The sequence below is a fragment of the Penicillium digitatum genome, chromosome 3 (genome assembly GCF_016767815.1).
Source record: "Penicillium digitatum chromosome 3, complete sequence".
Taxonomy (NCBI): domain Eukaryota; kingdom Fungi; phylum Ascomycota; class Eurotiomycetes; order Eurotiales; family Aspergillaceae; genus Penicillium; species Penicillium digitatum.
In genome coordinates this window covers 1,868,767-1,879,971 of record NC_089386.1, presented here as the reverse complement: position 1 = coordinate 1,879,971, position 11,205 = coordinate 1,868,767, and the positions used below count along the sequence as shown (strand labels likewise).

The following is an 11,205-nucleotide window of genomic DNA, read 5'->3' as shown; positions in this document are numbered from 1 at the left end:
AAATCGAAGAAAACCGAACTGCCCGTTACATCTTCGTACAAGGACCCGCTTTGGGGATCCACCCCTGTCGCTGGCAGCGGAATCTACCGCTGTCGTGAACAAAGTCTGGACTTTTGGCATGAAAAATGGCATGTTTCAGGAGGGGCTATACGCAAGGTTAAGGTTGATAGGTAAATGGAAGCCGTCAACCCCCGAATTCGGACCGGAACCCGTTGCCGGATGAAGTAGTTATACCTCCTAGAATAGTTTGGCGCAATACCCCCAACAAACGGCATCTCGGTTATTGATTAAACGGCGACTGGCCTGAGCGCCCGATCGCTGATTGCAAATTTTCTGTTACCCACGGAGTACGGATTACATATCCTCGGAGCAATCTCCGGCCTGATCAGCAATCAAACCAACCCAAAAGAGAATGTGGATAGGAGAAATCGAGGCATACCCATTGCAACAGCATTGTATGGCTTGTTCCCCTAATGACCAAACGTTGGCCAAAATGCGCAAGCTTTATGCCACTGCACTACTCCGTACATCTGTCTTTGCGATCCGTTTGCACGTCATATCCGGTAGATTGTAGGGAAGAGATCCTTGCTAGCATTGCGGTTGGCTACTGCTTCTCAAAAATGGCCCAGTTGACATAGTGCCTGAGTGTAGCGCTGGTGTGTAACCGACCTGATTACTAGATCAGACAGAGTGAGTTCTATCAGGGTTACCTCCGTACTGGATCCAAAACTTGCTCTTTTCCTCGGAACATTCCCCCAATAGGGAGTGTCATACGGACTCAGGGGAGATGTGGACCTTTTGAAAGCCGGTTTACATTTCCAGGAACCAGTAATCTGGGAGTGGGACAAACGGTGCTTTTGACCTTAAACTCCTCCCCGGCACGTCGAAGGACCCGTAGCATGCGCCTAGCACCAAAGATGGTCCATCGCCAACCAATGAGACTTGTAGATTTCGCTACTCTTGCATGAGTAGTCTGGGACTTGTCATAAATTCTCCTTATGCGTGAGAGTATCTCCATAACAGATGGGGCTTTTGATTCGGCTTAATGTAAGCCACAGTAAATAGGCCCGACAGACATTTGATATCGAATTGATTCTTGCTTTTTTCTTTTCGTCGTTGATGTTGATAAATCAACCAGCAAGCCAACTTGGCTCTTTATCCGGTCTGATTCCAATAGTAACGAGCAAAACCAAAGGTGGTCACTGAGATACTGCCCTCTGCCGCTCATCTCCCCCCCCCCCCCCCCCCACCCCCCCTCGGTGCAATTGTCTTTTTTTCCCTTTTTCTGAATGGACACACTGGATCGAACGGTCTTCCCTTTGAACTTGATGGCATATAAAACAAAGATATCACTGCAACTCGTCAACTATGGATGGGTTTAATACCGAAGCGTTCACTTTGTTGGGAGTCGCCATTGTCATCATTGCCCTACGAACAACCGCAAGATGGATTATGGTTGGCCCAAAAGGCTTCCAAGCTGATGATTATCTAATGCTGGTGGCATGCGTGAGTTGAATTAGAACCTGTGGATTCTTTACTTTTTAATCTTTCCTAATCAGCATGGATATAGGTGGTGTATGGGCTAGAAACCGGTGCTGCGTACATGGTCAGCGCCTGGTTTAAAGGTCTTGCCAATAACTCGATGACGGATGAACAGCGGCAACAATTATCGCCCAATTCGGAAGAATATCGTCTGCGTGTGGGTGGTTCTAAGGTCCAGGTGGCCGGCTGGTCATTGTACACTCTTTTATTGTGGTTGCTGAAAACATGCATGGCTATTTTCTACTCTCGATTGACGTGAGCCTTCATTCCGGCTCATCTCTTCTGCTCTTTGAAACTAACGGATATCTTACTTTCTAGCGCAGGCTTAGTGAATATGCGAGTCCGAATCTATCTAGCCTACGGTCTGATCACCACCACTTACATCGCTACGATCTGCTCGATTCTCTTTGGATGCCATCCAATGGACAAAAATTGGCAAATCTATCCAAACCCCGGGAGTACGTCATCCAATCTCGAAGGATTCTCATCTGGAGAGCCTGTTTTATCTGATTATTCGTTAGATCATTGTCAGCCGGCGGTGTCCAAGATTGACGTCTATGTGACCGTGGTACTCAACGTTGCGACCGACCTTTATCTCATCAGTATCCCAGCTCCGGTAAGCCTTTCGCTAGACATTTGGGTGGAATGTTGCTAACAACATATCCGTCAAGATGCTTGTCAAGGCGCGACTAAAATGGCGTGAAAAACTCGAGCTCCTGGTTCTTTTTAGTGGTGGGTTGTTTGTAATGATGGCTGGTATCCTGCGTTGTGTTCTCATTTTGACGGTGAGTCGTCTGGAGAACGACATGCTCGGATAAGAAAATCTAATCGTTTACCAGGCTGGCGCAAATGGAGCTCAACAAGCTGGCAGCTGGGCTTGCCGCGAAACTTTCGTTGCCGTCGTCATCGGAAATATTCCCATGATATACCCGTTGATTAGACGATTCACAAGACGGGCGGGTCTATATATTTCATCACGAGGGGACTCAGAGAGCTACCCTGGGTATCCTCTATCCGATGTCGACACTAGTGGCGGGTATTCCAGACGCAAGAAGTTCCTCCATCCACTGTCAATTCCCACAGACACTCTATGGAATACGATCAGCGATGAGCAACTGATCTTCCCTACCTCACGACAACAACCCCCAACATGCACTGCAGGCAACGGCGACTGGGATTCCCATAGCCAGGGTACCCAGGGTGGAATAAAGGTTGTCCATGAAACAATTGTTCATCGCACCGAGAAGTCTCCTCGATTATAGTACGAAGATGATTAGTTCTAATAATCAGACGGACATTTTTCATTTTCTCCGTTCTGTTGATTGAGTATTTGAGGGTTGGCATGTTTCATGATTTGAATTATTTCTGTTGCAAAGATTTTTATACCCCCTTTCTGCCCGGCTGGTGTCAAGTACTTGCTTTTTGTTTCAAATCCAAAGCAACTCGGAGAACTACATCCAGTTTCATCCATGAAATTTGCAACTTGACACCGTAATCTTTGAACCCGTTTCCGAATCAACAGACGGGTTGTGATTTGAACACAGGCTCGTGGACATTGTTACACAAAATTTGGATTTGACCAAGCGGATACAAATTTCCATTCCCTTAATTCCAGCAATCTTGTCAAGTCTTGCAACGAGTGTTGGATAGTTGGATTTGAACCCGATCGAAGTAAGTATGCAAGGAGGATGTCGACCGAGGATGAAGTTAAAGGGGGAAAATCATGGATATTGACTACCCAGGAAGAAGGGAAATTTCATCTGTAACAAACCAAATGGAGGCTGTTGCAGCTAGGTAGTGATGCAAGTGATGCGGTGGGCTTCTATTTATGCAGGTGGACGGATGGGTTGTTTGAGCTGAGACCACTAGGCGGTCCCCCACGAGAGTACTTTCTGTAAGCCTTGAATTGTTTTAAGGGTACTTGTGTTTTGTTTCTCTCGCATGTATCTGCGCTGTTATTCCCTAGCTTATTCAACAACGGGACATGACCCATCTCAGACCTGCAAGTTGAACCTCTGTATATTTGGTCTCACCACGTTCATAGTGTCACCTGCAAAGGAGTTCGTGGAACAATGCGGGTTGGATCAAATACCCCGGAAATGCGAGTGTATGATATAACATGCATTGAAGTTTTTCAATATTCCTGTAATCTTCTAGTAGCAACATCAAACCCATTGATGATCCAAAAGATGCAATCTTTCATTTCTGATGGTGGAGCAAGTTAATACACCACAGACCCCAACAGGGAGTACGGAGACATCAAATAATGTAAATCCACATAGGGACTATCATGTACGTTCGGGGCAGTCCCAGTTCGAAAGAAGGTATTTCGGAATAGTGATATGTCTCATTTGAAATTCCTTGGCATCTTCCGTTCCGTGTTCATTAATGCAGAATGAGAGTAGATTCAGGGGCATATGCGACAGAGATTCTGGCTCGGTGAGTCTCTATCTGATAACCGGAAGGGGTTCGGCTATTATGTACTACAACGCGTATCGGAAAAAGGGATTCTGCTTGTCGGTCAGGTCGTCGAATGCAATCTTGTCTCGCTGCACCTCATCCAATTCCAAAGATTCTCGAATTCTGTTTTCCCGCCGAAGGACAAGATACAACACGACTGCGGCAGTAATTGTAATGCAGTAGCTACAAGTGGTTAGATCGGCTGAGGGAAAAAAAAAAGTTCAGATATAGACAGACCAGATAATCATTCCAGTCCACAATTCTGGATAATGTTGTGACTTGGTGTTGCTTTTCACAAGCTGTGGCCCGATGATGTTGCCGATAGTGTATGCCACAAACACGGTTGCTGCCATGACAGTTTTCTTCGTGGCCCCGGCAACATTGCTAGCTCCAACTGCGATGACCAAGCTGACCACGGGCCCAAAGAAGCCGGTGAGTGCATAGCCAATGACTGGAATAACTGGGTGATATGCCCATTGGGATTTCCAAATCATCGCACAGCCAGCAATGACAGGTAAACAGCAGGTAATGAGCAAGGGTATGCGGATATTAGGGATAACAGTAGAAATATAGCCACAGAGGGGAATGAAAATGACACAAATGCCGCCGACGGGAAACTGGAATAGAATTGAATGAAGGGTATCATAACCGAATGTGGAGACAATCAGCGGCCCAAAGCCCGAGATAGCACCATTGATAGTGTACCTAGATATAAAGATGTGAAAATCAATGAATTTATGGTGCCTGATATCATAGGCTGGGTGATAAACGAGAAAACTTACGCTGCCGCCATCATGATGGCCACCAGGTAGATCTTTATGTCCATCACAGACTCTTTAATTTGATTGAACTTGATCTTCTGGCACCGAACACCAGTTTGTCCCTTGCGCAGTCTCTCAACAGCAACCCTCCGTTCTTCTGGGAGGAGGAACCAGGCAGAAACCGGAGAGTTAGGCATGGTGCAACACCAGAGGCCAAACAAAAAGGTCAAGGCACCAGCCAGGAGATAAATGTACTGCCATCTTTTTAATGATCCAGCTGTGATTTGGCCAAACCCATAGTTCAGAGCGCCACCAATGATGGTGAACCAACCAGTGCCAGAGAACCACCATGCCTGCCGAAGAGCTTGCTCCTCTTGTGTGTACCATCCACTAACTATGGTCATGAAGCCCGTAGGAATAGCACTTTCGATGAAGCCTATCTTCTATAAGACAAGTGTCCAGTAATATTCATTCAAGGCAAACTCACCAAGGAAGAATCTTTGCACGAATAGTCCGTGCCAGGTTGACACACCAGCAGTGGCAGCACAGACAATGGCCCACGTCAGAACAACTGGACCGAGAACAGTTCGAGTGTTAAACCTTTGGAGGATAAATGTCATTGGGTAGAGACCAGTAAGCATCCCAAAATAAAAGATTGATGTTGCCCAGCTGAGGCGTGAAGTATCAACAGATGGAGGAGTAGTGGAATTGTCTTTCACTAGCAATCCCAAGTCGGTCGTCATGCCAAAGAGTGTAGCACTACCTAAGATAGCCTATGTAAAGTTAAGCAAGTACTGGCTAATGGAGATATTAGCCTAGTTATCGTACCTTGTCATAGTAGACCATGCCATAGCCTGTGCTCAAGTTAGTCAACAATTTCCAGGTCACAGATGTGATATGTGCTACTAACCGACAAGCATAGCAGGCATCAAATACAAATCGATCTTTCGTAGAACCCTTTTTTCCACTACCGGGTCAATTTCTTGGGCGAACTCGCCCACCACCGCCAATGCTGCATCTTTGTCGGATGAGACATGGGGCGATTCACCGGGACTAGTTATGCCATGGACCTGAATCATGTTCTGAACACCAGGGGCTCAGCGGACCGTTACAGAGGCCTTAAAAAGGTTTACGTCTTAGCAACTCGAGATATGAGCGATTTAAAAGTGTGAGATGAGAGAAAATTGGGCTTTTTGACTTCGTACCTTCCAAATTGGGATGCCCGATATCGCGGGGCTTAACCACTGCCGCCTTGAAATTGCGGCAGAATTGGGGGAAAGCGGTTAGCCGCGGATGAGACACTCCCGAGACCAATCACTCGCCCAGATAGTAGTACTGAGCATTCTTGAGTTGAGGATGCCTTCTACATGTGTTCTCAGTGTTGTCAACAGAGAAATTCTTTTGACACTATCATCATTGATATTTGTCAAACCTATGGATTTCAAAAGCATTGTTTGAATATTCCATAGATTCCCTTGAATCCGACACATCTTCCGACGAGGCCTAAGTTTCGATGTGCGTATCGCCGGTCCTTGCTGAAGACCAAGTCAGAAAGATGTTAAGAGAGCTTTGACAATGTAGATTAGTTTAGATGCAATTTCAGGGCTCCCGGGGGGATCAATCCGCCCCTATCCATCGATTCGAAGGATCTCAAACTCCCATACATGCCACTGCTCTTGAATAATCTTCGAATCCAATGAGATTGTATGGCAACGAGACAGGTGCACAGCGAAATGCTTCGAATTGCCTCATTCTAGAACATCCGGCCTATCAAAATAAACTTCTCTTTGACCTTGGATGGTGTCAAATAAAGCTGGAAGACGGTGAGAGAAGGGAAAATGCGTTGTCGCGGCGTTCTGGTAGCACGTTACAATATCGCTATGTGAACAGGAAGCCCATTAGGTGTTGATGATCCATTTAGATGGTTTGACAGGCTAAGACTGCCTATAAAAAAATATTTAGAATGGATGAAAACGATTGGATTTTCATCAATTCGAAGTTCTCGCTCGTTTTTGTTCGTGTGTAGTTGCGAAAGAGCAAAGGAGTTGGAAACACAGCAGAGTTCAGCGAGATAAACAGGACTGTTGACATAGAATAAAAGAAGAAAAGAAGAGGAAGAGAGCGATGAAAAAGAGAACCCTATATCTACTGTGGTGTGTCACTTGTCAATACCTCAGACACCAACGGTTGACTAAAGGTTTACCACTAGGGGATCGGAAACACAAACTTCCAAGGTTGGGATGGGAAGCACGTCGTTTAAATAACAGCTGGTGAGGGCCTTGGCAGAGAGCGGATTGATCCATCTGAGTTTAACCCATTTAGTGGCCATTGCCGCATATTTTCTAAGTATATTTCACAAACATTGGAGCCATCTCGTAGAGCCAACCTTCTAGACACAACTTGAAACTTATGGGCATGGTTTCTGAAAGGTGCCAGCAATGGCACGGGTCCTACCTACCCCATAAGTGCGAAAATTGAGCACATCTGCACGATTAGACATGCTCACCCTCAACATCGGCAGGGGGTAGGCGAGGCTCAGGCAGCCCAAGTCGTGTGCAATCTCTCCGGTCAGGCCTTTTCACGTGTGTTTTGGCCATCTCTATGTTATAGATAGATGGCGGAAGAAAGGGAAAGAAATGGCTTAATTTGTGATATGGACAGTCCTTTCAATACAGGCTTTACCTACAGGTACTGAAATGCAGGGATGATTGATTTAATGGCCAAGGAATCATATGCACTAGGCAATGTGAACATAGGGTTTGTAAAAGTGGGGGCTTAAAATCCCAATCCACACCAGATGCTATCTCCAAATTATCCATGATCCATTTGGCGTCATTTGATCTGAACCAATCCAGTTGGAATGTTTGTGATCGATCGAGAGAGTTGTAGCCTGGTTTCTAAATACATACTATACTAACTTTGACCCTTAGGGCGAAACTGTCCAAGGTTCTTTGCCGTATCATATGAACCACCTTGCTCTACATTGTACAATTAGACCTCCTTTTTAACGGTATTGAGGTTTACTTCTAAAACTATAGAATAGGTTACAGACTGGGCCTAGTCGGTACCATATTGATCGTCGGCGTAGAGAATAATAGATCCAATGCTAGATACGCTTCGTGTAGCGTAAACTATTACGCACATTAGAAGGGGCAAAAACAAAAGGACGAATGTTGTAACTAACTACAACGTAGGTATTCGCTTTTCTTAACAAGACTCTGGGATATCGTACAATTATGACTTAGCCCATTGCAATGTTCGAAAAGGCTTGCAAGGTTGTATGGCTGTCCCGTGGTTGAAAGGAAAGAAAAAGTCGGCAATCAAAGTTCGTCAAGACGCCCATTTGATAAAAGCTGGCATCTGACTTGTATTTCTTTTGGTCTTTTACTTTTATGAGGTCATGCATTTTTGTCTCATTCTTAGATCCACTGCTGCCTTGTCACACAGTCCACTATAGCAACTATTTTCTTCTATTGCCATCAAAAACAGGGGCTTTTCCGAGATCGGCAATTGTGAATGACATGATCCCTTCTAGCCCTTCATGCAGTGATTTTTTTTTCGTTTAGCCGGAAGACGGCAGCTTAGCAGTATACCAGTGTTTAAACTTGGCTATTTTTATCCAAACGCTGGGGGACAATACCAAGGTACCTCTTTTCGTGTAGTCCCACCCGCCTGGCAACGAGGTTCAATCAGAGTTGCGAAGTCCAATGGTGTTTTATGGAAGAAGTTGAACTTCCGTTCCATCCGAAGGCAGAACAACCGGAGCCTCTTAGAGAACAAGATCGGCGGACAGTGTATGGAAAAGGTACATTGCCACTTTCAATCGGACCACGTACCTGTACTATGGACAACAGGCTCATAGAGGGCTAGGGTCCACATCTGTCTCTGTCTCAGCCAGTAATCGTTGTCGATGCTCGAATCTGGTTTTCAAGTGGGGCAAAAAGCATGGTCTTTTTTACTCCACGAGCCAAAGAAATGGATCTATGTTAAAGATGATGTCAACTATGTGCCTGGTTCAGACCTTCAATGCTCAACTCAACAAGACCAAGACCTTGGTCCGCTAGGTCTCATCCACGGACAATGCCTAGCATCATGCCGATTCCTTTTTTTTTTTTTTGCTGTTTTGGCTCAGGGAATTTGGACGGTACTTGCTGGAATATGCATTATTGCCCGCATGATATAAAAATTGGCCTCCCCCACACTCACTCTATCACATTTATCTCTATCGCATCTCTGCTATCAGATATCAAGTTCGAGGGATTTTTATAATCGATCTCAAAGGGCATTGGATTCATTCGCTAACTAAACATCCCCTTCACATCCACTAACCAATCATCATGATGAAGAATTTCATCACTATTGCTGCCTTCGCTGCTGGCACAAACGCCCGCGTTAGCCGCAATAACAGCTGCTGCTTCCACCTCACCTCTTCTGGTGGTGCCTCAGGCAAGCTTGGGCAGCTAAGTGACGGCCAGAACCGCATTGGCGACAACAGCCTGTCGGCTGCTCAATACTGCATCGATTCTGAGGGTGCTATCACCGACTCCAAGGGCCGTGGTTGTATTCTCACCCGTAAGTGAAATTATCAAAGATCATATACAAGACACGTCTCACTAGATAATAGCTCCCACTACTCAGTTACAGTGTGACGAGGGTGTTTCTCCAACACCCGGCTTCTCTCTAAGCTCTCAGGGTGAGCTCGAGTACCACGGCAGCAAGGACTTCGTTGCCTGTGCTACGGGACAGAACGGCGGTCTGAATGTCTACACTACCCCCACTAAATCAGATGTCACCGGTTGCGTTAACGTGAAGTTGACTGCGGACTCCTGCTCAAGCTCTGGCTCTGCCCCTGTTCCCTCGGTCCCCATTGAGTCTCCTCTCCCCGGCTCTCCTGTTACTGTGGTGAGCACCATTAGTGCCACTGCCCTCGGTGGTGGCGGTGGTACCGGTAGTAGTTCAATCGAGCAGCCCTCATCTTCTGCTAGTGTGCCTAACCCATCAGGTGGCGGTAGTGGCTCACAGCCCAGCGGTTCTGCCAGCTCTGATTTTACCACTCCTCCAACCACGGAGCCTTCCAGCAACGCCTGCCCTACCATCCTCGCCACTGGTAGCTACGAGTATCCCCACCTGATTGTCCCTGTTGACTCCTCCTCGCCTAACACTGCGGCTGGTACTTCCTATAATGGCACCGTCAGCTCCACTATCTCGAGCGCGTTCAACTTCGATATTCCCTCATCGGACTCGGGCAAGATTTGCAGTCTGGTCTTCCTCTTTCCCGAGCTGCAGGACCTCGAGACTTCGTCATTTAGCTTCACCGGTGACGGCAAGATTGACTTCGCCAAGCTCTCTTCCGCTGTGGATAAGTCCACCACCTTCAACAACCTGCCTTCCGTATCCCAGGACCTTGGCAGTATCACCATGTCTCCCGGCAACTCGTACATTATCTCCACCTTTTCTTGTCCCGCCGGTGAGACGGTGGCATACGAGATGAAAAACTCTGGCAGCACCGACCTGAACTTCTTTGAGGACTACAATCCTTCTCCGTATGTTCTCTTTTCTCCTATTTCCTACCCGGACACCAGTTAACAATATCTGCAGTCTCGGTCTGTACATCACCACTTGCTAAATTAGCACTTGTGAAAATCGGCAGTTTGTCACCATGGACATGAGTTATCCCGGGCCTTCATCATGCCTTTATTTCCTTTGATACCTCACGTTGAAACATTGATGCCTTCTTTTATCTGATCAATGCTCTTTGTTTCATGTGATTCGACCTAAACGGTGTCCACACGGAAGCAATCTTGGAAGACGGACTGCTGGATGTGGTCAGATGAGAATATTGTCACATCCGGTTGATGCTGTAATTGAGGTGGATTCACAGAGAGTCGACATTCCTTTGGTTTGTGTGATGCGTAATGTTTTGAATCAAATCCTGTACTATCAATCTTGTTTTTTGTAAAATGTAACATGATGGACCTCTCTTCACTCCCGCTGTGGTCCTTGATGGCCTTAATGTCTTTTCCCCTGAGTCTATTTGGAGCCGTCTAGGGAGCCAGATTGTCCTTGGCAATTTTCAGCAATTGTGTTGACTCCTTTTGATCACTCTTTCTTGCTTCCGCTGAGTTAGCCACCCAGAGTAGGTGCATCATATTTCAAGTCTCGTAGGCTATCCTTTTTCAAGCGAAGCGTCTGTGGTAGTTGCTGTCCACAATCAACATCTAACTAATTCGATGCATTCCGTGAATATATCGTTAAGAAAAATCTCCATTGTGATCTGGCAGATAATGTAGGATGCAACGAGCCTTGATCCCCGCTTGACGCTACACTAGGATGCCGGGAAATTTTTGAAATGACCGGACCCAAGCCGTATGTGGAGTCAAGAATTTATGTGACAGTGACAATCTTATCTTGCACGTTGAATGATTGAAAACATTGCCAATCT

At 46.2% G+C, this 11,205-nt stretch overlaps 3 protein-coding genes across 3 annotated transcripts; 2 read left to right on the top strand and 1 right to left on the bottom strand.

The window, feature by feature from the left end:
• Positions 1-1,368: 1,368 nt before the first annotated feature.
• Positions 1,369-2,804, top strand: Pdw03_8218 (3-octaprenyl-4-hydroxybenzoate carboxy-lyase family protein; the record flags this gene model as incomplete). The annotated part of the gene is made up of 6 exons (XM_066101899.1): positions 1,369-1,506; positions 1,571-1,797; positions 1,861-2,000; positions 2,064-2,158; positions 2,214-2,327; positions 2,382-2,804. 6 exons carry the CDS (start codon positions 1,369-1,371, stop codon positions 2,802-2,804), a joined length of 1,137 nt encoding a protein of 378 aa, XP_065956982.1.
• A 1,221-nt stretch (positions 2,805-4,025) lies between these two features.
• Positions 4,026-5,842, bottom strand: Pdw03_8217 (MFS transporter, putative; the record flags this gene model as incomplete). The annotated part of the gene is made up of 6 exons (XM_066101898.1): positions 4,026-4,185; positions 4,240-4,707; positions 4,785-5,199; positions 5,251-5,536; positions 5,592-5,617; positions 5,674-5,842. 6 exons carry the CDS (start codon positions 5,840-5,842, stop codon positions 4,026-4,028), a joined length of 1,524 nt encoding a protein of 507 aa, XP_065956981.1.
• Positions 5,843-9,100: 3,258 nt separating this feature from the next.
• Positions 9,101-10,389, top strand: Pdw03_8216 (GPI anchored cell wall protein, putative; the record flags this gene model as incomplete). The annotated part of the gene is made up of 3 exons (XM_014677873.2): positions 9,101-9,335; positions 9,388-10,306; positions 10,362-10,389. The coding sequence occupies 3 exons, from the start codon at positions 9,101-9,103 to the stop codon at positions 10,387-10,389; spliced, it is 1,182 nt and encodes a 393-aa protein (XP_014533359.2).
• Between the last annotated feature and the right edge of the window lie 816 nt (positions 10,390-11,205).